The sequence below is a fragment of the Cardiocondyla obscurior genome, linkage group LG01 (assembly GCF_019399895.1).
Source record: "Cardiocondyla obscurior isolate alpha-2009 linkage group LG01, Cobs3.1, whole genome shotgun sequence".
Lineage (NCBI taxonomy): Eukaryota > Metazoa > Arthropoda > Insecta > Hymenoptera > Formicidae > Cardiocondyla > Cardiocondyla obscurior.
The window spans coordinates 9,396,951-9,422,745 of NC_091864.1; the positions used below are offsets into that span (position 1 = coordinate 9,396,951).

General features: G+C 36.4%; 7 protein-coding genes and 1 pseudogene across 7 annotated transcripts; all 8 read left to right on the forward strand.

The window, feature by feature from the left end:
* The first annotated feature begins 23 nt into the window (after nt 1-23).
* On the forward strand, nt 24-1,882 carry LOC139102733 (odorant receptor 13a-like). The gene is made up of 6 exons (XM_070656857.1): nt 24-284; nt 380-734; nt 823-1,053; nt 1,123-1,236; nt 1,445-1,600; nt 1,754-1,882. Exons 1-6 carry the CDS (start codon nt 31-33, stop codon nt 1,802-1,804), a joined length of 1,161 nt encoding a protein of 386 aa, XP_070512958.1. The 5' UTR covers nt 24-30; the 3' UTR covers nt 1,805-1,882.
* Nucleotides 1,883-3,104: 1,222 nt separating this feature from the next.
* Nucleotides 3,105-5,204, forward strand: LOC139102634 (uncharacterized). Its single transcript, XM_070656690.1, has 2 exons — nt 3,105-3,472; nt 3,605-5,204. Exons 1-2 carry the CDS (start codon nt 3,107-3,109, stop codon nt 3,872-3,874), a joined length of 636 nt encoding a protein of 211 aa, XP_070512791.1. The 5' UTR covers nt 3,105-3,106; the 3' UTR covers nt 3,875-5,204.
* A 3-nt stretch (nt 5,205-5,207) lies between these two features.
* On the forward strand, nt 5,208-8,594 carry LOC139102494 (odorant receptor 13a-like). Its single transcript, XM_070656413.1, has 6 exons — nt 5,208-5,471; nt 5,680-6,034; nt 6,156-6,386; nt 6,461-6,574; nt 6,724-6,879; nt 7,004-8,594. The coding sequence occupies exons 1-6, from the start codon at nt 5,215-5,217 to the stop codon at nt 7,052-7,054; spliced, it is 1,164 nt and encodes a 387-aa protein (XP_070512514.1). The 5' UTR covers nt 5,208-5,214; the 3' UTR covers nt 7,055-8,594.
* Nucleotides 8,595-8,773: 179 nt separating this feature from the next.
* On the forward strand, nt 8,774-11,002 carry LOC139102697 (odorant receptor 22c-like). The gene is made up of 6 exons (XM_070656810.1): nt 8,774-9,030; nt 9,221-9,575; nt 9,750-9,980; nt 10,057-10,170; nt 10,420-10,575; nt 10,698-11,002. The coding sequence occupies exons 1-6, from the start codon at nt 8,774-8,776 to the stop codon at nt 10,746-10,748; spliced, it is 1,164 nt and encodes a 387-aa protein (XP_070512911.1). The 3' UTR covers nt 10,749-11,002.
* Nucleotides 11,003-12,180: 1,178 nt separating this feature from the next.
* On the forward strand, nt 12,181-14,860 carry LOC139102684 (odorant receptor 13a-like). The gene is made up of 6 exons (XM_070656788.1): nt 12,181-12,907; nt 13,133-13,484; nt 13,758-13,997; nt 14,101-14,211; nt 14,455-14,610; nt 14,729-14,860. The coding sequence occupies exons 1-6, from the start codon at nt 12,654-12,656 to the stop codon at nt 14,777-14,779; spliced, it is 1,164 nt and encodes a 387-aa protein (XP_070512889.1). The 5' UTR covers nt 12,181-12,653; the 3' UTR covers nt 14,780-14,860.
* Nucleotides 14,861-15,004: 144 nt separating this feature from the next.
* On the forward strand, nt 15,005-19,712 carry LOC139102681 (odorant receptor 82a-like; annotated as a pseudogene).
* A 620-nt stretch (nt 19,713-20,332) lies between these two features.
* On the forward strand, nt 20,333-22,319 carry LOC139102643 (odorant receptor 10-like). Its single transcript, XM_070656716.1, has 3 exons — nt 20,333-20,852; nt 20,912-21,244; nt 21,376-22,319. The coding sequence occupies exons 1-3, from the start codon at nt 20,673-20,675 to the stop codon at nt 21,424-21,426; spliced, it is 564 nt and encodes a 187-aa protein (XP_070512817.1). The 5' UTR covers nt 20,333-20,672; the 3' UTR covers nt 21,427-22,319.
* A 6-nt stretch (nt 22,320-22,325) lies between these two features.
* On the forward strand, nt 22,326-24,639 carry LOC139102714 (odorant receptor 13a-like). Its single transcript, XM_070656822.1, has 6 exons — nt 22,326-23,021; nt 23,272-23,608; nt 23,771-24,001; nt 24,062-24,175; nt 24,239-24,394; nt 24,557-24,639. Exons 1-6 carry the CDS (start codon nt 22,753-22,755, stop codon nt 24,605-24,607), a joined length of 1,158 nt encoding a protein of 385 aa, XP_070512923.1. The 5' UTR covers nt 22,326-22,752; the 3' UTR covers nt 24,608-24,639.
* The last annotated feature ends 1,156 nt before the right edge of the window (nt 24,640-25,795 follow it).

Here is a 25,795-nt window from a genome sequence, read left to right on the forward strand (position 1 = left end):
TTTCCTACGTTTTTAATATATTATTCGCGGATGATAATTCCGTCCAGTGTCAGCCCAGCGCTGAAAGCTGGCCTCCAGTTCCTTGGAATGTGGCCAAACAGGCATTCCATCGTTCATTGGTTGGGTTTCATGCTGAGCATGCTAGTCTCACTGTACTTCCAATTTTTGTACATATTCGACCACCTGAAGCTTAGCGAGCTGTCGAATCTCGTTGACTGTTTGATTGTGACTCTAGATTATAGTTTGACGATGTTAAAAATGACCAGTCTGTGGGTACATCGCCGGTAAGATGTCAAAGTGTGAAGCAGCCCAACCGTAACTTCATAAACTGCCTTTCGAAAAGATAAGAATGACAGATTAAAATAGTTTTTTTTTTTAGAGTTTTTTATAAAATACTGATTGACATGGATAACGATTGGCGCGAGTGCATCAATGCCGATCACCATTTGTGTATGATGACGATCAAAGCGAACATATCGCATCTTGTTTCCAATGCTTTGTTGAGTTTAAACGCGATTGTCGCGATACTTTATCTTTTAGGCGACTATGTAATTCGTTCCGTGTTTTTTACTTTGAGCTACAACGACACGTTTCGACAATTTCCCATAAAGATACAGTTCCCTTTTGAGACTCAGGAGTCACCGATATTTGAAATTCTCGTTGTTACATTAATATTACATGTTATAATGCATTCATGCGCCATCGCTATTTTGAACGGATTAATTTTAACTTTGGTAATTTATACTCGTACAATTGCTGTAAAAAAAAAAGAATGTTACACGACATAATAATGATTTTTGTAAAAGTTTAAGTATATTTTAGGTGCTTCACGTAAGCGGAAAAATTGATATAATATGTTACGAATTTAAGAACGTTTCAAAAAGTGTTCTTTTGAATGAATCTGCCGTACATTTATTTGGAGCGTTAATCGAGAGGCATAATAAAATTATTTCGTTCTCAAAGAATATCGAATCGCTTTTCTCTTTTGTCGCGTTGATGCAGGTCGTTTGGAATACGTTAGTTATTTGCTGCCTAGGATTGATTTTCATAATTGTAAGTACTGTAATAATGAGATAATAGATATCACAGTTAATTAATTTTCTAATTAATTTATTGAATTAGTCTATTCATAACCAAACGGGGATTTTCATATTAGTGAGAACGATTTGTGCCTATTTCGTTGTGATGATTGAAGCTTTCGTTATTTGCTTTGCTGGAGAGTATCTCAGTTTGAAGGTAATTATTCAGAACAATAATACTCACACACAGTGTTTTAGTAATAATTAAATATATTAATATGATAAGTATAATGTAATAATTTTTTTTAATGTAATTTACTTTAAAAAAAAATGTATTAAAAATGTTATAATTAATTTTAGAAAGAAATTTGTTGCACTTCTGTTACCTGTATTAATAGTCGTAATAAAATACTTTCAATTTTTAGAGTAAATTAATTGGCAATGCGATATACGAGACGATGTGGTACGATATGCCATTGGGTCAGAATAAAATTATAATATTTATAATAATGAGATCTCAGAAACAATTGACGATTACGGCAGGAAAAATGATGGATATGTCGTTTGAAACTTTTACAAGTGTAATTTCCAAAGTTTTTTTAGGGCATTTAATTATTTAAGGATAATTTTTTTTTATATAAAATTATATAAGTTGAAGTTTGATGTGACATAAGTGTAAACTTTTTTATTAACAACTAATAACAAGTTAATTTTCTAAATTTTAACTTTTCTAGATGATGAAGGCATCGGCGTCATATATATCCGTTTTAAATGCTATATATTAATACGAAAAAAAGCATTATATATGATAAATTAATGTTATAACTAATATAAATCAATAAAGTTAAATTATATGTATCGACAATAAAGGCAATTTAATTTATTGATGAATTAATGAACGTTATATATTAATAGTTAAGTAATTCGATAAATTAAAATCAAATTTGATAAAACATTTGCATAACTTCTCTCTAGTGCATTGTCGTTGTTAGTAATATTTTTTTAAATTCTTAAACTCAAAAGTGTTATATCTTCGAAATTTATTCCACAAGTTTTGTATCATAGTACTTCCTTCATTGCTAGAGGAAATTATTTCCTACCGTACAAATCGATTGCAGCCAGTTGTGCAGACTAGACGTTGAAATATACGAACGCAATTCAGTTACATTAGCTCGGAATATTAAATAGATAATTACTACAATTCTCTTTTTCTCTGTTAAGCATTTTTGCAATTGATAGGAAATATGGTGAATCTGCTTTTTTTTTCTAGTCGACATAACCGCGTCAACAAAGAGAGAACTTTGTAAAAAAAGACAGTCACGCGGTAATATCATTTTTTTTTTCTTTCAGCTGTATATTATCTTCGTTATTTTCCGGTCGAAGTACACATCAAGGGATCGTTCGCGAAATTGCAGTATAATAGAATAATAAGTTCTTTCTTCAATTATTATTTCATAGTATGCCGTTATAATGCGTGTAATAACAATTGATTCGTATCCATTTGAGTAGGAGAGATGCACCGTGTGGGGGTGCATTTGAAAAAAAATAGATGACATCCCCTCATTTCCTTCTCAACTGGGGAGAACTTTTCAGTCGTTGGAACAGTCGTGCAAAAACTCTCCCTCTTTACGTTTTAAACGCTATTGGCAAATGATAATTGCAAAAACTGTCAGCCCGGTGCTGAAAATTGGCCTTCGATTTCTCGGAATTTGGCCAGATGTCTCGTATTCGGCTGTTCATTTATACAGCTTCATCCTCAGCATGCTGATCGTACAGTACTTCCAGTACGTGTACATTATGGAGCACTTAAAGATCAGTGAGCTCTCAAATCTCATTGATGGCCTGGCTGTGACTTTCGATTACAGCTTAACGCTTTTCAAAATATTCGGCTTGTGGATGCATCGTAAGTAAGTCATTTTAATTACATATAATTAATTATTTTCTCCTAGGTTTTTTTTAAACATTAGTTTATTTAACTTAAAATTGATTTAACATCATTATTTAAACTTTAGTTTGAATTTTAATATTGTTAAAAAGAAAATGCAAAAATAAAGTCTTCTACCTGAAATGTTTAATAAATAAAAATAATGTATTGCAGTGTTTTTCATAAAATTTTGGCCGACATGGATAACGATTGGCTCGTGAGCGCTAATATTGCCGAGCATTCTTACATGATGACAATTAAAGCGAATATATCGCATTTTATTTCTAACGTTATATTCACTTTTAATACGATTGTGGGAGTATTTTACTTCTTGGGTGACTACGCAATTCGCTCTATAATCCAATCGGCGGATTACAATAATACTTTGCGCCAGCTTCCGATAAGAGTACAGTTTCCTTTTGACACTCAGCAATCGCCGTTGTTCGAAATTCTTGTAGCAACCTTATTTATACATGTAATGCTACACGTCAGTATAATTAGCATTCTAAACGGACTAATTCTTACTTTGGTAACTGTCACATGTCACGTCTGCATTTTAATTGCGTACTCGTGCTTTTTTTTAATATTTAAAATGTTATTTTTTTTAACGATAATTATTCATACAAAATAATAAGCGTTTCTGAAAATTTAAATATTTTAGGTGGCACATATTAGCGGACAAATCGATATAATGTGTCATGAATTTAAGAATATCTCTGAGACTGTTCTTTATCGCGAGTCCACCTCAATTACGTTGGAAACGCAGATCAAGAGGCATAAAAGAATCATCTCGTTTTCAGAGAACATCGAGAAGCTCTTCTCTTTCATCGCGCTAATGCAAGTTATATGGAACACGTTAGTTATTTGTTGTATAGGATTTATCATTATAATTGTGAGTAATGCAATTCGCGCACGGTGCTATCGCATATAGCATTTATTTCTCTCTTTATTTATTTATCAAACTAGTCCATTCATAACGATACCGGTGTTTTCGTGTTAGTGAAATCCGTTCTCGCTTATGTCGTCATAATGGCAGATTCCTTTGTCATGTGCTTCGCCGGAGAACATCTCAGCCTCAAAGTAAGTATTTAAATAAATATTTAAGAATAAATATAATTACGGAGAAAACGTCGCAATTCACTTCGTTTGCTTTTAGAGTAAATTAATTGCCAATGCAATATACGAAACTTCGTGGTACAACATGCCGGTGCGTCAAAGTAAAGTCATAATATTCATAATAATGAGATCTCAGAGACGACTGGTGATTACGGCAGGAAAAATGATGGATATGTCATTCGAGACTTTCACGAGTGTAACTTTCTACATCTCTTGTGGATTAATTATTAATTAAAGACAAATTTATTTTATTCGTAAACTTGATTTTAGGATCTACTGAAGTATATGTTCTTTATGATTTTGTTTTATCGAATGTTAGAATTAATCTTTTATTTTTTATTCATATTTTTTAGATTATGAAGGCATCAGCATCATACGTGTCTGTCCTGAACGCAATGTATTGACGCGAAAAGAAGCATGGTACATCACATTTTCTAAAATAATATTGTAATTAATATGAATTAATAAGTTGAAATATATTGATAATAACAAGAAATTTAAATTATTAGTAAATTAAAATTCTTTATTTATTAACAGTTAATAACGCGTGGTTATCAGAACTTTAATTATTGATTTTTTTTTTTTTTAAATTAAAAATTATTCGTCTTCAGTCAGTCGCGTTGTTTTCCTCTCATTTTATTTCTCTCAAACCAAAAGTTGAACTGCACGATCGCAATTTAGTTCCATTTGCTTAGAATATTTAATGTGTAATTCTTGTTCTTTGTATGTCTAATAATCTTTAAAATTAGTAGAAAAAGTAGACATTCAACGTAAGACACTCAATTTTTTTGTCCATATGATTGTAATGACATAAAATACCAAAAAAAAAAAGAAACTGACGTGCGATGCAAGATACTTTTTTCTGTTACCTATAAGTTATACGTTACCGTTATTTCCCGGTCGAAGTGCACGGTCGCGTTCACGGAATTATAGCATTATCAAGTGATGAGTTTTGTTTCGAGTTGTCCTGTCAGTACGTACGTATAATAGCGATTGATTCATATTCACGAGTGGGGATGAATCGTGCACGGACACCGAGGAGAAATGATCGTTGCTCCCCATTTCTTTTTTAACTGCAGTATCGAACAAATGTACGAACGTTGAGTATTTTATTTTATTTTATTTTTTTTTTTACGTTTCGAGAAACATTGGCAAATGGTCATTACAAATACCATTAGCCCGGTGCTGAAAATTGGCCTCCAGTTCCTCGGGATTTGGCCGGATGTCTCGTATTCCGCTGTTCACTGGTTCGGCTTTATGTCGACCCTTATAATTGTACAGTACTTCCAGTATGCGTACATTTTTCAACACTTAAAGATCAGCGAGTTCTCGAACCTTATTGACGCCCTGACTGTGACCGTAGATTACAGTTTGACGTTTTTTAAATTAATCGGTCTGTGGTTGCATCGCCGGTAAGATATTTTAATTGTTTGCTTGTTTTTCCGTATTCGATTAATTGCCGAAGCGAAAATTTCCCTTAGTCTTTTAATACATTGTTAGTTTATGCACTGTGCATCGATAATGTTAATTGTTGAATTTTTTAAAATATTTTTATTTTTTTTCGAAAGAAAATGCAACGTTTATCTGGAATATTTAATAACTAGAAATAATATATTGCAGAGTATTTCATCAAATTTTAGCTGATATGGATAGTGACTGGCGCGAGTGCAACGATATCGATCAGCACTTGTATCTGATGACAATTAAAGCTAACATATCGTATTTCTTTTCGAACCTCATGTACAGCATCACTATGATTTTTACCGTGCTTTATCTTCTAGGAGACTACATGATTAACTTTATATTCGTAAACAAAGATTACAACGTTACTTCGCGACAGCTTCCTATAAAGTTATACTTACCCTTCGAAACTGAGCAATCACCGGTGTTCGAGCTTCTCGTTGTACTAATATTTATACATGTGATGTTACACGTCAGCATACTTACTATTCTAAATGGATTAATTCTTACTTTGGTAACTTCCACAAGTCACACTTGCATTTTGTTCTTTATTCATTATTTTTTATATTTTTTTTAAGTAAAAAATTGATTTATTCTGAAAGCTAATAGCTCGTGAGAATTTAAATGTATTTTAGGTGCTGCACGTCAGTGGGCAAATCGACATAATGTGCTATGAATTTGAAAATATTTCAAAAAACGCTCTTCTTCATAAATATACTGTGTCTTTGTTTCACATGCAAATCAAGAGGCATAACAAGATTATTTTATTCGCTGAAAACATCGAGAAACTCTTCTCTTTTATTGCTTTGATGCAAGTTATTTGTAACACCTTGGTCATTTGCTTTCTAGGGTTCTTTTTCATTATTGTAAGTTCCGTAATTAATGCGCGATAATTAATATTGTATATAGAATTTATTTTCTTTTCTCTTTATCGAACTAGTCTTTATATAACGAATCCGATGTTTTCGTATTAGTGAAAACCGTCCTCGCTTATCTCGGGATAATGTGCGAGCCTTTCGTCATTTGCTTAGCCGGGGAACATCTGAGTTTTAAAGTAAGTATTTACGGAATTAGTTAAAAAAAAAATTAATTAACACAAGATTTAATAGGACGTAATACTTTACATATAGTAATAATTGATTAAAGCGCGGTATGTATTCAATACTTGCGGAAGAAAAGCCATGTGATATTGGTTGTTTTTAGAGTAAATTAATCGCCGATGCAACATACGAATCCTTGTGGTATGAACTGCCGTCACGTCAAAATAAAATTATAATATTCATGATTATGAGATCGCAAAGACGATTGGCAATCACGGCGGGAAAAATGATGGATGTCTCATTCGAAACTTTTACAAATGTAAATTCTTATAATCTAGCTTTTAAAATACATTTCTCTTATGTTTTTTTTTTGTAAATAATCTGCCGCGTGTATTTTTTTATACACAAATATAATATATATTAAACATAATTTTCTTTTTTAGATTATGAAGGCATCGATATCATACATATCCGTTTTGAACGCAATGTATTAATGCCGAAAAGCTACGTGTTATAAATGCATTTTTAATTTAATGTATTTGATTAGTAGCGAAATATTTTATAGTGTACGAATAACGAAATGTTTCTAACATTTTCAAGTAGAAACTTTTTGCTTTTAAAATTTCTTTCTCGAAGGGGGGAAAGAGATTGTTTTTTCACTCCGCTCTCGGAGTCATTAAAGAAAATTACTCATTATTACGTCCCCCATTCAGAAAGTTTTTCCCTATTATCTCTCTTAAAAACCGAAGGTTAAGCTACTCGAATGTAATTTAGTTCCTTTCGCGCAGAATAGCTGATACATCATTTTTACTGTCCTTCCGCTGTAGGTTTAATTATTTTTGCAATGTAGAGAACACGATGGACATTTGTTTCTTGATGCGGCTGCGTTGCTAAGAAACGCATTTTGCAAAAAAAAGCCTGACTTGCGCACCGATGTGTTCATTTAGCATTCAAACCTGAGATCTTTGCTGTACGTATTATGATGCTAGACCACCAATAGAATTACCGGGTATCAATGCAAATAACAATAGCTCTATTTCGATTTGCTGTTACTACGCAATAGGTAACGGCACCATATTTATTCGAGTGGGGGTGTTTTGCGTGAGGTTGCTTTTAAAGAACTGCCGATGTACTTACAGTTCTTTTTCAGGGCAAAGAATTAAATACGTTGAGGGTGATCTTTATTTCCTCGCGATCTTGACACCGTTCGTGAATGACAGTCGCAACTTATCGTCAGTTCAATGCTGAAGATCAGCCTCCAGTTATTTGATGTGCGGCCGGATGTGTCGCGGTTCTATTTCTTACATCGTTAAATCCCAGGAAGACAATAGTACTCGTGATAATAAAATCGCCAACTGGTAACCGGCTCAAGAAGAAAAAAAAACTTATCTCTAGAAACTTTCAGGTAAATCTTTAAATAATTATTTAATAGTTGGCAATAAATTTTAGTACTTATTAGAAAATATGTACGTACGCGTAGAGAAATAATAGTCTTTCATTACTTGTTGTTTAAATAAAATATTAATGTCGCAAATATTAATGCAATATGTGTAGTTGATGTCCACTTTTTCTCGCAATTACGTTCTGCAACAATTTAATTATTACATTATTCGAGGAAATTATTCGTTGTTTCTACTCTTTAATATTTTTAGTTAAATATTCATTACTGCATTATTCGAATTTGCCGTACGAGGGATGTACGGTGCACGTTATTACGCTATTTGAATTTAATATATCAGAAGAATACAACGGTGCTTTTTCTTCTATCTTCTTAAAAGCTCGCGATCGATGCGATGAATACAATTCCGTTGTCCAGAACATTCAAGATATAATTATGAACTTTTATATCGCCCTAATTACAAAGATTATCTTTATCTAGAAAACGGTGCATATCCATTTTCTTTTCTTTTTTTTACGGCATTGTCAGTAGGAAGAGATGATTCAACGCGCAATTTTTTGTTACTTCAACCTATACATTATAAGACCGCTAAAGAAACACATAATGCTCGCATGAGATAATTCTATCTCGAATTGCTATTATGCACAATGTGTAATAGCGATTGATTCGCGTTCACGTGAGTGGGAGCGCGCCGCACGCGCACAAGGTTTGCACTTAGAAAAACTGTCAGTTCCTCATCAGTTTTCTCTTATGGTCGCAGCAAACGGATGCGTTGATCTCTACCCTCGCATTTTTTAAGAGAAATTCTTAACGAATGATAACCACGAGCACCGTCAGTCCGGCGCTAAAAATCGGTCTGCAATTGCTTGGTATATGGCCGGGAGTGTCACATTCCGCGCTTTATTGGCTAACTTTTATGTCGAGTATAATAGTCATTCAGTACTTTCAATACCTGTACATACTCGAGCACTTCAGGATCAGCGAGCTGTCAAATCTCGTCGACGGCTTGTCGCTGACTTTAGATTACAGTTTGACGTTTCTCAAACTGGCCAGTCTATGGATACATCGCCGGTAAGACACGTTGCGCGTTTATTTCTCGTTTAATCACTTTTCAAAGTAGCCGACTCTGCGAGAACGTGAATATAAATTTTTCTACCTTAGACTATTCTCTTTAATTATTTTATATTTTATTTTAATTATTGACGTGTTATACTTTATCTAAAAAAAAAGATATCAAATATATTAATTATTTAACGTGTAGAGTTTTTCATAAAATTCTGGCTGCTATGGATAACGATTGGCGCGAGTCCATCAACATCGATCGGCATTTAAGTACAATGGTAATTAAAGCCAATGTATCCCGTTTTTATTCCAACGCTATGTTGAGCTTTAACGGAGTTGCCGCGGTGCTTTACGTCTTGAGCGATTACGTGATTCGTTTTGTGTATTTGACGAAAGATTATAACAGCACCTTGCGGCAGCTTCCCATCAAGATGTTGCTTCCCTTCGAAACTGATCGATCTCCGATTTTCGAGCTGCTGGTTGTAATTTTATTTCTACACGTAGTATTAATTTCCTTTACAGTCGCTGCTTTAAACGCATTAGTATTTACTTTGGTAAGTAAAAGCTCACGTATTTAAAATTGTCGAAACTGCAAAAAAAAAAAAAATTGTGACTCAAGTTTAAACGCATATCGAACATTTATTTCATGGCAAAAATTTTTTTTTGTTATTTATTATGCAACAACGCCTGAGGGTAGAATTTTCACAGCTGTATTAAATATATTTCAGGTGATTCACGTGAGCGGGCAAATTGAGATAATATGTCAAGAGTTCCGAAATATGTCTACGGATGTTTTTCTTTATCGATCTTCCGCATTTATATTAGGAACGCTGGTTGAAAGGCACAACAAAGTCTATGCATTTTCCGAAAACATCGAGAAACTTTTCTCTTTCATCGCATTGATGCAAGTTGTTTGGAAAACTTTAGTTATTTGCTGCTTAGGATTCATTATCATAATTGTAAGTGTTATCATAAATGCATAGCAATCGATATTAAAAATTACACTTTTTTTTTTGCTCCGCATTGGAAAAACAGTCCCTTCATAACGACACCGACGTCCTCGTGTTTGTAAAAGCCATTTTGGCGTACATTGCCGTAATGATAGAAGCTTTTATTATCTGTTTTGCGGGAGAATATCTTAGTCTTAAGGTCAGTATAATGCTGTGAACAGTTACAGCATTTAAAACTTGAACGTATGTTTTTTTTTGTTTATATCACATAATATATATATATATATATATATATATATATATATATATATATATATTTTTAAATTAGTAAAATTAAAATATGGTAGACTAGAAAAAAGCTCTTTTTTTTAGATAAAAAAAAACTCGGGCCGAGAGACGAAGCATCGTACTTTGTGCAATATTTTTAACATAATTAACGTTATTTTAGAACAAGTCAGTCGCCGATGCAGCGTACGAATCGTTGTGGTACGATATGCCGCCAAATCAGAGTAAAATTATATCATTCATGATAATGAGATCTCAGAGACGACTGTCGATCACAGCGGGAAAAATGATGGACATGTCATTCGAGGCTCTAACAACTGTAATCTTACGCTACCTCTTTGCCGAATAAAAAAAAACTTTCTTACGCTTATAATATTGATCTTAGCACTTGAACAGCATACTTCTCTTTGCATTTAAATTCTTTAACTTTTACTTGTTTAGATCATGAAGACAGCAGCATCGTATGTATCCGTGTTGAATGCCTTGTATTGAAAATACGACGGAGGTACAATAGTTAACTTGTGAAAATTTCCATTTAAATTAGTATACATAATTTAGAAACTGTTAATTATTCGAGATAGTCAATTATTAAACTGTTGTTAATAACTCAGTAACTGTTCCTTGAATCTTCGTATCTGTATTCCGAAATGACTCCGGGGAGGAGAAACTTCGAAACTACGCCGTTTAAAATAAGATATAATACAAACCCGGATAATCGTCTCCGTTGGAGTTAACGGATCGGTAGCGTTTTGGTTCCTATAATTACAGAACACCCGGACGGATAATAAGCTATTTCGAATTACTGCTGGGCTATGCGGTACGTAACTGGGATTGATTGATTGATGCTTGAGGGATACAGAGCACATCGATCGTTCGAGGATCGCCAGGTAATTTCGGTGTATTATGCAGATTAACTCATATGAATGCGCGATAGCAATCTTCGTACTCTCGTGTACCAGATGTTGTTAACGTAGTTCTGAGTTGCCTATTCATGCGCCTCCCGACAATGAGTTTCGAGTTGCGGAATGGTAGCTATGAATGCCGCGGGCTCGCCGCCCGAAATGGACCTTATATTGTTTGACAGAGCCGACGAATATGCCGCCGTGGACGAACTCCACTATACATTGGCGCGTAAATATCTAGCCAATTAAAGATGTAAATAGCGGCGAATTTAACGAAAATTTAACTACAATAGAGAATGATCAGAGCGAGAGAAGTAATGCCGGTCGACACTCACATGTGATGACTATCAAAACTAATATTTTATCCTTTTCTCCTCCCCCGCTCCGTGCTGCGTGAAGCATCAATGTGTCATTCGCAATATTGCACTGAGTGTGCTGTACGTTCTACGAATTTGATGAAGTAATGCGGTACACGTCGCGACAATTTTGTATCAAAAATTCTGTTTGAAGTTAATATTTATTGTACGCGCAATGCGCTTTTTCTATTTTTTCCTCTGAAATATCTTTTAGGTTTCTCTGTTCATTTTTTTTCGATAAGTTTTTTTTTTTTTTCCCCGATGTGACATTATAGATAATATGACCGCTGCAGATATGTAGCCTGTAAGAGGTCTACATTTTTTTTTTTTTTCAAGAAAACTCGTTACCTCACTAGACGCGAAGGGAGGCCTGTTGATCGCTTGTTGTTTCTGAAGTTACAATCTTTGAACAGCCAGGACTTGAGTTGTTCAACATGCAATTACGATTGATCGATGGCTGTTTCCGCTTTCGTCGTCCCCTCTGCGATCGGTCAGTCCTCTAATCGTCATCACGCGACGTACAATAGATCAATCTACGTGTAAGTTCCCTGCGCGTATCATTCGCTCATATCAGTGACGGGCGATTTACAAAAGCAAGTTATCACCGAAGTTTTAATCTCTCGAGATGACCGCAACGCTCACGACGATTCTGATTTATTTATTTATTTATTTTTTTTATCAAAATTGTAATTTATTGCTACGCACACATAGCGCGATTTAGATCTTCTCACAAGCTTCTCAACAGTTTTCTCTTACTTGCATACTCTTCGAGTCTTTCAACGCGTCTGGCATTGCGCACATGCGCCTAACAAATCCGTTATTTTTTTTTATTAAACGATTAACTTATTCCCCTTCCTCGAAACGTTCAATACACGTCGCTTCGAATAATGCTCTTTCTTCTGCGTAACCTGTAATCATCGTGAAAATGTAACGTACGCTTACTTCTTTTTTTTTTTCTTTTCTCCGCCGTTGCATCAGACACGGCAAGAGTACACATAATTGCGATTGATTGATAACAATCGGCGAAGGGGCAGCGCATTGTTGTTCCGCGATTACGAGTTATAGCCCAGCGAAAGCTCGGACGGTAATTGTCGTTGACGAAGAAACGTCGCCACGGTGGCCCGATCCCATGCGAGATAATGCGTGCAACTTCCATCAGCACTTCCGTTGAAATCGCCCTCCGCTGCGTCGGAATCTGGCCCGGCCTGTCGTACGGAACCGTTTCTTACTTCTTGTACATGATCAGCCTGGTGTTCGCGCTGTACTTCCAGTACGTGTACATTTTCGATCACTTCGACGCTAGCAACATCTCGAATCTCATTGACGCGCTTAGTATCACCTTAGCGTACAGTTTCGGCTTCTTCAAGCTAATCTCGTTATGGTCAAATCGCAGGTAGGGGATGCGGAACGTGCCTTGATGCACGTTCAGCAGCAAAAGCCGCTTTGGAGCTGTGTAAAAGCCGTGAATCTGATCGGCGTGTGTCACTGGTCTTGGGCCAAGTCTGAAAGCACACGTTAATCAGAATCACGAGTTTTACGTTAGTCGCGAAGGAGTTTTTTCTGCCGAACGCAGCTCACCGATGCGGCACTGATGCAAGACGCGAGCGATTTTCCGCAGGTTATTTCACTACATTAAGATATCGATAGAAGAGGACTGGAACAACGTCGACGATCACGACAAATCGGTGTCGTATGTTATGGTCAGCAACGCCGATCTGTCGCGCCGTTGCTCGAACACATTGATCAGCATCCACGCTGCGGCTACGATCTGCTACTCCGTGGCCAATCTTATACAGTTAGAGTTTAAAGATAATTTCAATGTTAGTTCAAGAGCGCTACCTGTGAAGATGGAATTTCCCTTCGAGATCGACTCGTCGCCACTTTTTGAATTTTTAGTGGTCGGCCAGATGTTTCATATGGCGTCGATCGCTGTTTTAGTAGCTACGATAGATTGCCTAGTTATCACGTTGGTGAGTTTCAACGAACACGTGGATGACGTATGATTTTTAAAGATTTTATTAACTTCGTTGCTTACGAGATGCTTTTTTACGAATGCCAATCAAAACTAATTAATAAAAAGTATTTTATCTATTTCTTTAGTTTTCAGTTTTAATTTTAATCTAGATTTTTAATTTTTTTTAAATTTTGCATCTTGAATAGAACGTTTCGAAAAACTTTTTGTTAATAATTAAAAGTTATTATTATTTTTTTTTTTTGTTAAGTCTATTAATGATCGCATTTAGGTACTCCACGTAAGCGGACAGATCGATATTCTTCGTCAAGAACTACTGACACTTGTGACACACAGTGATAAAATTTCACAGTGCGATTCGATCTTTGCGAGCATCAGAATTCTAATTAATCGACACCAAAGAATAATACTGTTTTCGAGCAGTATCGAAGAGCTCTACTCTGATATTGCGCTAATGCAGTTCATGTCTAATACTATAGTGATCTGCTGCATCGGCTTCACCATCATAGACGTAAGTTAAACCCTTAATTAACAAAGCGATTATATCAAATTATTTTACATTTTTGTATTAAACTTATTAAATATCTTGCAAGCTCTCTGCTCTTTCATTGCAGTCTCTCGCAAAAGAGGGAGTTACCGCGATGCTAAAATCCGCTATTTTTTACGTTGCTGTAACACTGGAAGCCTTTATCTTTTGTTTCTCCGGAGAATACCTCAGCGCCAAGGTTCTTGTAATATTTTATCTTATACGTGTAATATTCCATTGCACTATCAAACTGCAAACACCAAATTTCCAAGTTTCTTGTTTCTCCTGGACAATAAAATAGAACAAGTTATCGAGCTTGATCGCTGCGTTTGCAATATAAATTTTTATACCAATTTTATTTTATACGGGTATACTAAAAAAAAAAATTTACATGAAACCGTGAATTCTTCCTGTTTGTACTTCTTTTTTTTTTCTTCTTTAGAGTAAATCGATTGGCGATGCGGTCTACCAGACCCTCTGGTACAACTTAACACCCGCCCAGTGTCGAATTCTATTGTTTGTAATATTAAGATCGCAGAAGAGATTGACCATCACTGCCGGAAACATCATGGATCTTTCTCTAGTGGGATTCACCAGTGTAAGTATCTCGTAAATATATTTAATAGCGAAATAAAACGCGAAGATGTTTCGCGGTTTTTAAGAAAAATAATACGCGACAAAAATAATATTCGCTACGTAAATGAAACTTTGTTTAGATGATGAAAGCATCCGCTTCGTATATGTCAGTGCTGCACGCGATGTATTAAACGAGGATTAGTGGATAACAATTACTTGTGCCAAGCGCATCCATCGTAATTACCAGTATATTGGACAGTAGGAAGTGTAGCATTACATACATAGTTGCAGTGAAAACCGTTCCAAATATTCGTACAAGAGAATATACTTTGTAACTAGACATAGAAATAAATGAATAGATATACATTTTTCTCTCGGAGAAGCCGTAATAAATCGTTCCGGGGAAGTGTCTGATTTTTAAAACTTAAAAAAAGTATTTCGACATTATATATTTTTCATTTTAATTCGTTCGCGCTTTTATTTCGTATCGACAATGCTACCAGAGTCCAAGTTTTGCTGAACGATTTCAGACGGTCGTATTTTCTTTTCTTTCTTTCTCTCTCTCTATCTCTCTCTTTTTTTTTTTTTTTTACTGTTTAAAGAGCAATAAATATTTCACGTTTTCGTTAAACGTAATTTTTACAAAGAAACTTCAGTTTCTTCTCTTTTTTATACCGCTGTCTCATTGTTATTCACGTACTTGCCCGTTCATTGTAACAAAAGGTATAGCCACAGAGGATAATTATTTTTTTTCCCCCTCGCTATGGATATCCGATCCGGAGGTACCAATTTAACTTTCTTCGCTCGCGTGTCGCTTTTCATATTTTACCGTTTTAAAGCTCCCTAAGCTAACCGGCCATTATGCGCGATCTTTTAAAGACCTCCCGCCGCCACACGCGCGGTTTCTGAATTTTTAAGACTCGCGGTAATCCTAAAGACAGTGCGCTTTCTTCGTCGCCCCTGCCGGTTCTTTTTTCCCTTTCATTATCTATACCCGCATTTATCTTACTTGACTGTTGCAATTGTTCTCCTTCGGTAATTCTTCCGCCGTGAATATCTCATCGGCACTTCCTATTGGTTCACGCCGATCTCGAAGTGGAGGGATCGGTGGTACGCGATGATTTTTCCGTGTTCATATGAGATCATCCCTCGGGCTCGCTCATGTGTTCACCATCGATGCTCGAGGTGCACGGTTGGATTTCCAACGAAATCACCAAGAGCCGCGGTGATATTTACGAAGCGGGGTACTTTGCCCGAAAGCGTCGATACTCGAAGGCAAAGCCCCGAAAATGGACTCGAAACATCCGAAAACCGACTCAATGATCTGCGACGGCACCGTCAGTCGCTCGATCGAGATCGGTCTCCGCGTGATCGGAGTTTGGCCCGACTCGTCCTACATGGTCCTGCGCCGCGCCTTCTGGATGATCACCCTCACGTTAGCTCAGACTTTTCAGTATCGATATTTCCTCATACATGTTCGCACAGATGACCTGTCACATCTGATGGATGGCCTTAGCACCACGATGTCCTATAGCCTCCTGCTGCTAAAGCTTACGATATTTTGGATCAATCGACGGTGAGTTCTGCCTATCTGGCATTTTTATCGATATACGTTAATGCGCAAAGTAGGCGAGAGAGCGATATTGTCATTATTAAGACAATTCGAAAGGCAAGCCTTTCTTCCTAGGATATTCTACGACATTCTGACGATGATGGCCCAAGATCGGAACGATTGCGTGACCGAATGGGCCGTCTGCTCAATGTCGAGGACAATCGACGTGTCACATCGGTCCTCGAATCTAATCATCGGCCTTTATTCGATGTCGGTGTTCCTTTACGGCACCGGCGTGCTTGTCGCTCATACCGACGATCCCGAAGAACAGCTCGCGGTACCGGCGCGAGAACTGTTTCTCAAAATGGAACTACCCTTTGAGTCTAACACATCTCCTGCATACGAGCTCGTCATGATCACGCAGTTTTTCCACCAGCTCGCTGCAGCCACGATAGTCGGTGTGTTTAACGCTTTGATTGTCTCATTGGTAAGTGAACAAATTTATCTTTCAATTAAAAAAAAATTCTTTTTGCTTTAAATTCATTAAAAAAAAAGAAAAAAAAATTGTAAATTAAATTCTGATTCTGCAGTGTTGATAAATTAAATTAATGTGTATGACATTAAATGTATAATTACATCACGCGACGGAGCGGCATAATTTATATAAGTAGCTTAGTAGAATAATAAAATAATTCCGATCAGATTTCCTGCTTGTCGCGCCGCATTGTTTGCGGTAATGAATATCCCGTATCACGCGAGTAATAACTTACTAAGTTTACTTCATTTATGCGTAATGAAAAGCGTTCTGGTGAGTCTGATCGATAAACTATAAAGTGTAAGCATCTCCATATTTCTGGTTTTAATTTCTTCGTCCTGTCTGATATTATTAAAAGTCACGCGTAATTTCCTTTATTTTTTTTTATTTTTAAACTTAAATTATTTATTCCTTTGCGCATATTTATTTCCTAAAAAAGTTAATACATTTTTAATTAACGCTACGTTGTACTTTTTTAGTATTAATAATTTTATTAATTGTAAAAGTTTAATTCTAAGTATAATATAGTAATAGATCTTACTCGTATACTGTTTTTTTTTCTCGCCGATTGAATTTCACGCCTTAAGTTCCTTGTATTAAATTGTTGTAATATTGAGAGCGTGCTGCAGGGCGTTGACCGTTATTTTTAGATTCTTCATGTAGGTGGACAAATCGATATAATGTGCCGGGGGTTGGTAGAAATCTCCTCGGGTGACGACGCGTTCGACCTGCGAAACTCAACTATCAAAGCTCTAATACGCCGACATCAGAGAATTATCGCACTCTCGGCCGACATCGAGACTCTCTTCTCGTACATAGCTTTGATGCAGTTTTTGTGGAATACCTTGGTCATTTGCTGCCTCGGATTTCTAATCGTGACTGTGAGTGATATCACACGAAACCGGAGATCCACGCAGTTAATATATTTGCACCAATATCGAATTGCTGTTGTACGAAACATTTTTTATTTTTATTTATTTTTTTTTTTTTTATATTTTGCCGTCGATACGCAATAAAATAAAATACCTCGTGCAAGAGAATCCGAAATAATTGATAGAGCTCGGTGCGGACTTCGGAGCACTCTTACGCGGCTCGACAGCCGAATCGTTTGATATTATTATTTCGAATCGCGTTACAGGCAATCGGCGACACGCAGGGGACGACTATGCTGATTAAATCCCTTTTTTTCTATATCGTTATCACTTTGGAGGCATTCATATTTTGCTACGCTGGAGAGTATCTCAGTGCCAAGGTCCAAACAATGCATTTATAAAATAATAATCCTTGTATAAGAATCCTTGTGGATTCAATTTATTAATATAAATAATCTTTTATTTATTAATATTTATTTATATAAATAATTAATATAAATAATATAAATAAACACCAGTCTTAATATGATTATTGCAAGAAGAATCGCGCGTGTGTTCATTTTTCATGTCAATTGCAAGTTTCGATATTTTTTTTTAAATAAATCAGTAAATATTTAAACTGTAGAATAATTTTTTTTTTGTATTTGTTTTTCGAGAAATAATGCTGGCTTGTCTTTGTTTGAAATCTTTATCTAAGTAAATTAAACCATACACTCGGTTTCAGGGCAGAATGATTGGTGATGCTGCGTACGAGGCGAAGTGGTACAACTCGAATCCCACGCAGAGTCGTATTTTATTATTGCTGATTTTGAGATCGCAAAGAAAGTTAACTATTACCATTGGGAAATTTATGGACCTTTCTCTAGAACGTTTTACAACAGTAAGATGTGTTTCAGAACATTTGGCCGTATCTGTTATTTATTAAATTGAGTTTTGTAAAGGTATAGAGACGTACCACCGTCAATTTTGATTTAATTTATAAACCGAATAAAAGATAATATATATTTTGCTATGCTCGCAGAGAACGTATCGTTACTTTTTCTCGTTTGTTAAATTTTTACATCCATTTTGATATTTTTTATCGATAAAAATATTTCGCGCTTTAGTAGCTGTTATACAAAATACGACAAGTTCTACCTTCTTTCTTTTAGATTATTAAAGCATCGGCGTCTTATGTATCCGTGTTGCATGCTATGTCTTGAAAGCTGTGTATAGGCGAAGAGGCAATACCCTCTGTGTATTTATGTAGTTATTACGTTATAAGAAACGCGACCTCTCGTGAATTCTAGCAACTCATTAACGTTCCACGAACGTGTATGGTTTTTATGTAAAAATACATCAATATACTTGGTTCGATTCGATAATCGCGCTGTGTGTGTGTGTGTGTTTTTTTATTTTTTAGAGACGGATGTCTCTGTACGCCGCCCGATGTCCTTATCTCATTATCGCTAAACTTTTACCTGCCACTCTCGATTTGTCCCCGCAAACTCATCTTCAACAACTCCCGCTCTTCTTCGAAAGTTATAAGTATTCCACGCACGCATTTAATGCTCACGTGCGGCCACCGCACGTACATTTGTCCTGCATCTTTAATGCAAATAACGGACAACGACTGAGCGATGAATACACATGGTTGTATCAGACATTTTCGTTATTATTAGACGTCCCGTTATTTTTCTCTTTTTTTTTCATAATTATTGAGACATCGTTCTATAGTTTTTACTCGCAATTTCTAAGAAAAAAAAAAAAAGATAAATATGACGCAAAGTGCACGATAAATAATTACTATCCAGCGCGCACACGGTGGGAGCAGCTGAGCGGGAAGTAGAATGCTAAATCCGTAGAATTTTGCAGTTTCGTTGAGACTTCTCGATCGAACGTCTCTGACTTGGGACCGTTTATCATGCCGCGGCCAGAAATTTCTTTTAATCTACGACTCTTCGAGATTTAACGGTTCTCTGATACAATTTCGCGACTTGTAACTTCGGCAAAGAGCACTTCGCGCAATTCGGGCTGAATTACTTTATATTCGTAAATCATGTCGTAGTTTTACTTATTATGTAGACAGTGAGAGAAAAAAAAATAAAATAAAATAAAGAAAAAAATAATTCATCAAGAATTCACCGTTTACTCACCAAAAGAATCCTGAGCACGATGGAGAACGAGGTAGATTCGATGACTACAGTATCGCGCTCAGTAGAATACGGCCTCCGTATGATCGGCGTATGGCCGGGCACGTCGTGCGCGATTCTACTTAAAGTCCTGAGCATATCGTCGATGATCGTGTTTCAAGTCTTTCAATACCAGCACGTGATCGTGAATTTCGGCGAGGAGGATCTGACGATTCTCATGGATGCGCTAAGCGTAACTTTCGCTTACACCCTTTTGCTCATTAAGATGCTCATTTTCTCGTTCAATGCTCGGTAAGCTTTCTCAACGCGATATGTCGAGCGCGAGATCTAACGATTCGCGTAAAAGGAACTCCTGCTTTTATTTCATTTTAAACCACCCTGCAAAATTGATTATTTTTATTAATTTCATTATCGTTACTGTATATAATTTCGACAAAACAAAGGTCTCTGATTTTTTTTCCATGCCCCCCCGAGTAACGTCTGATACTTTATTAAATAATTTATTATAGTCTACTGAACGAAATCATGAGATGTATGATCAAAGATTGGAAAGAGTGCGACATTTCCGGCGAGTACACGATGACCAGAACAGCTCACGTCTCTCGCTGGGTCTCTAACGTTATCATCTTCTCGCATATGACGTCAGTGTTTCTTTACGCGATAGGCACGTTAATGAAGATCAAAACCGAGAACCAAACTGACAATCGAGAGCTCATCATCAAAATGGAGATACCTTTCGAAATACAGAGCACGCCAGTACACGTAGCTGTTCTCGTTACGCAATTCATTCATCAGACGTGTGCGGCTGGCATGGTTGGCGTCTTGAATTCTTTGCTGATAATATTGGTAAGTTTTGCCTACGTGATTCGCCGACGCGCTTTTTGAAATTGCTAAAGTAAATGATCAACATTCGTCGCGGCGTTTTAGGTTCTTCATGTGTGCGGACAGATCGACATAGTTCGGCAGAAACTTAGCGAAATCACGCAGAAGACTATGGAACGCAAGAACGTTGGGCAGAACGTAAACGAGAGTATCATGAAGATGCTGATCGTCAGACATCAAGAAATCATCGGCTTCTCCAAGAACATCGAGGCTCTCTATTCGAACATCGCGCTAATACAGTTTGTATCAAATACTTTGGTGATTTGTTGCCTGGGATTCCTAATCGTGATCGTGAGTACATTAAAGTAAGATTAATTCCCGCGAGATATAAAACAGCGGGAAAATTTCAGTCTATCGGCGCACCGGGCGGATCAATGATGCTGGTGAAGTCCGTGTTCTTTTACATTGTTATGAGCCTGGAGGCATTTATATATTGCTTCGTCGGCGAGCATCTTAGTACACAAGTCCGTATACAATATACTGTGTATATTATATGCATATTGCTTTACAAAATAATCGTATTTCAGAGCGAGATGATCGGCGACTCGGCGTACGAGTCTCTATGGTACGAATTAAACCCGACTGAGAAGAAAGATATTCACATCGTGATCGTTAGATCGCAAAAGCATTTGACGCTCACAATAGGAAAAGTCCTGGAGCTCTCGTTGAAGCAATTTGCCAACGTAAGAATTTAGCGAAGTAGAGAAAGCGATGACAAAAATGACTTATCGCAACAGTTTCGGCAATCATTTTTTAAATTGCCTTAGCGGAATATTTACCTACGGTAATCATGATCGCTTCTGTCGTGTTATAGATCGTGAAAGCTTCGGCGTCGTACGTGTCGGTGTTGCATGCGATGTACTGAGGCCTAAATGTACTTTGCGCTCCACTTATATCTTCGCATGCGGAGACTATAGCGCTTTTACAGGATTGACAATTTTCCTGATCGAAGGCTCGATGGGGTTTCATATTGAACGAGTAAAGGGGCAAAAATATTATTTATCGAAGCATCAGCTCGCGATAATCGTACTTGATTTGTAGTGCATGGAGGTATAAATTTAACATTGACGTGCCCGATCGATGTACTTCGCCATATTCGACAAAATCGAAATAAAAGCATTTTTTAAAAACAAAGAATTTAATTTAATTTATTAAACGTTGCTGCTTAAATTTTTCCGCGATAATTAGAAGCGCGGCGTAAAATTTTATTGTACCAAAATAATGTTACAGTATTACGAAACATTTGATTTCACTGCAAAAAAAAAAAAAAAAAAAAAGTTATTCGGCAAATTGTCTTTTGCGCCACGTGCTCAGCATCGTCGTCAAATCCTTCTCAGAATTACTCGTGGCACCAACTGTGATCTTTGCCACCGTTCTTGCCATCGCAACGAACTCTCGAAGTACTCTTAGTTTCCTCCCTAACAAACTCCCCCAATATGCTTCCCCGACAGTGAGTACCTTTCAACCTTACTGCAAGCAGTTCTTGGAAGCTACATGCCTCGCTCATTGCATTTTTAAAGAAAATGTGCAGCGGTCGCATCGTCACTCGGTGAACGGAGGGGATGACAACCACCGTTCACTTTCACTCCCCCTCTGATTTCCATAAATTTTTAATAATGCACAAAGTAAATTAAATATAATAATTTTTAAATTTAATTTGCCACGTGCATACTACTTCTAGTCTAGTATTTGTCGAATTTGATGGATATTGATACTAAGCGTAATTTAAGCGTCTTAATATACGCAAGCGTCTTATATTTTTAATGCAAATTTAAATGCGAGAATAATGAACCGAGGGACACGCGAAGTACATAGAAAACTTCGTGGTTCGTGGCTGTCTTTACCTGCGTCTTTTTCTTTTTTTTTTCTTTTTTTTTGTACCTATCGCAATTATCGAAACATCGATTTATAATTTTTCTTCGTAATTTCTGAGATGGGAAGAAGTATAATGTGAATTACTTCTATTGGACGGCCGTAGTCGAGGTGGGGGTCACTCGAATGCTAAATTACGTGCATTCTGGTATTAGAATTTTACAGTTTTACCGAGATCTCTCGACCGATCGTACCTTAGCCAGGAAGTCGAGACCACGATGTCGTAGGTGAAAATTTTACAAGGAAAAATTAATTAAAGTTCGTGATAAGCCACGCTACGGGAGTAATCGCAAAAGAATAATAGTTTTATTTGAGACTGATGAGTAACGAAAAGAAATCAGTGAGTACTATATGTCGCTCCGTGGAGTTTGGTCTTCGCGTAATCGGCGTATGGCCTGGCACATCATGTGCAATTTTGCGCAGAGTCTGCTATTTACTTTCGATGGCGGTGTTCCAGACCTTTCAATATCAGTACCTGATAATACACTTTAGTGAGAGCAACATTTTCCTCCTCATGGACGTGTTAAGCGCAACCCTGGTTTACACGCTATTGTTTATCAAACTGATTATTATTGTCTTCAACGTTCGGTAAGCTTATCTACTACGACGTGTATTGAGTGTAAAATAAAATATGACTGAAAAATTGTGCATTCTAGATTCTCTATTGTAGATTTCGAGATAATAACCGCGGGATATTAAACTCTTTGATTAATTTGGAAAATTAATCGGCGGATCTGAATTAATTTAATTGCTTCGAATAATATTTTACGAATAGTCGCCGACAATATTTTTATTGTTATTGTTAACTTTTTTTTTTTTTTTCTTATATAACTCGTAGACTGCTGGATGATATCGTAGCACACGTGAACGAGGATTGGAAGAAGCGCGACGTTTCGGATGAATACGTGATGAATAGAATGGCTTACGTCTCTCGTTGGTTCTCCAATTTAATTATCAGCTCGCACGCAATATCGGTACTCCTCTATGCGGCCGGTACGTTGCTCAGGCACAAAAGCAGTAATCAAACCGACGCTCGAGAGCTTCTTCTTAAAATGGAGTTACCTTTCAAGATCGAAAGTACCTCGGTATATTTTACCATTCTCGTTACACAGTTTGTTCATCAAGTTAGCGCGGCTAGCATATTGAGTGTAATAAATTGCTTATTATTAAGTCTGGTAAGTTTGAATGCTTTTCTTAAACTATTCTAAAATTTATAAATCAAAAATAATAGTAATAAAATAAAATAAAATACACATAACTCTAAAAAATTATTAAAAAATGTTGAGTAAGTACTTTAAAGATAGAAAATTAAATTAATTGCGTATCATGATCTTTAGGTTCTTCACGTGTGTGGACAGATCGATGTAATGCGAGAAAAATTGTGTAAAATTACGCGGAGCAATATCAAACAAGACGAAAACAAAAGTATTGCAAAAATGCTAATTATTCGCCACCAGAAGATTATCTCTTTCTCCAATAATATTGAGACTCTCTTCTCAAACATAGCATTGGTACAGTTCGTGTCGAACACCTTGGTTCTGTGCTCTCTCGGATTTGTCATCGTAACCGTAAGTGCGCGTGAAATAATGCTACCTACCACACAAATATAAATCATTTAACATTTTTAGTCTATCGGCGTCCCGGGCGGGTTGCCTATGCTAGTAAAGTCCGTGTTTTTTTACATTTTAGTCAACGTGGAGGCGTTTGTGTATTGCTTTCTTGGCGAGTATCTCAGTACGAAAGTCAGTATGCGACATAATGCGTATATGAACTCTGGCGCACTTTCGATAATATAATGATTTTAGAGCAAGACGATCGGCGACGCAGCCTACGAAGCGCTTTGGTACGATCTGAACCCAGTACAGAATCGAGACATCCTGTTCATAATCGTGAGATCGCAGAAGTATCTGTCGCTCACGATCGGGAAGGTCGCGAATCTTTCGCTGAAACAATTTACCAACGTAAGAATTTATAGCAAAGCGGTAAAATTTACTAGTGGAGGTGCATTCGCGGTGTAAAATTTTATGCGATTTATGTGATACTTTGACATGACCGAGTGACGATTTTTAGTCGCTTTTCCGGTCAGCAAAACGACGACCGTAATTGCTTCTATCATGTTGTAGATCGTGAAAGCCTCGGCGTCATACATGTCGGTGTTACACGCGATGTATTGAAGCCTAAACATACTTTATGTTCCACTTATATCTTCGCGTGCAGAAGGATATAGTACTTTTACTACCGTTAGTCGGTTACGTGATTAGCAATTTTCCTATTCAGAAGTTCGATGGGGTTTTACGTCGGATGTACGAGAATAGAGATGTGATTTATATTAGAAGATTAACTCGTGATAAGCAGTGCGAAGCTCATCTTCTTGATTAATGTATTCCGAAATTGTTAACAATAAAATAAAAGAATTTAATTAAACATTTAATTTTATTTTACACCGCTTTGAATTATGCAGTTAATGATTAAACTGTAAATATGTTAAATGTGCGAACGCGTGTACATTAGGCAGTTAATTAATATATTTTCAGAGTTTACATATTTTTTTTATCATAAATATAATTTTATTTTTCTCTGGCAAAATTATTTTCTGGCACGTTGGATTTGATTCTAAAAATTCATCGTCGTTTTTCTTCGATTGAAATAAAGGCTGAGTTAAAATCAGCTGTGTTCGCGATACCTGATCATTTCCACGTTTCGATTGTGCTAAATTGCAATGTTGAGCTTCATGGAATAACTAAAATTCGTTAGTCTCGATGCATGATGGTCAACATTTACCGTGCATTTTTAATGCAAATAACGAACGGAAGACAATCAATACGCACACGAGGGTGCGCAAGTTCTTCATGGCTATCTCTACCTGTTCTTTTTTTCTTTTTTTTTTTGCAGCTGCGGTAATCGTCGAAATGTCAGATTATTTACTCGCAGTTTCTAAGCTAAGAGAATACAAAAAAAAAATTGATGAGCAAGATATTTTCTATTGATCTACATGACATGACAACTGTGAGGTGGGGGAGGCGTACTGAATTCACAGAACTTTACAGTCTCGCTGAGGTCTTTCAATCGACTGGACATCCACCGATGACTGTCTAACCGTTACTGAGTTGAATTATCGATTATGCCGCGATTAGAAATTTCAGAATACATTTATAATCGATGACGCTATAAAACACACATCAAACCTATTAAAGTTCAACTCGCCATTATTATTATATTAAATAGCTCTTGTTGACGAAATTGATTTTTTCTTAATTTAATATGTAACATAAGATTATTTTTCTCGTGATAAAAATAAGCGAGAAAAAGTCTACCTAAATCGAAGTATTAGACTTAATTACTTTCAGTCAGCTAGTGGTATC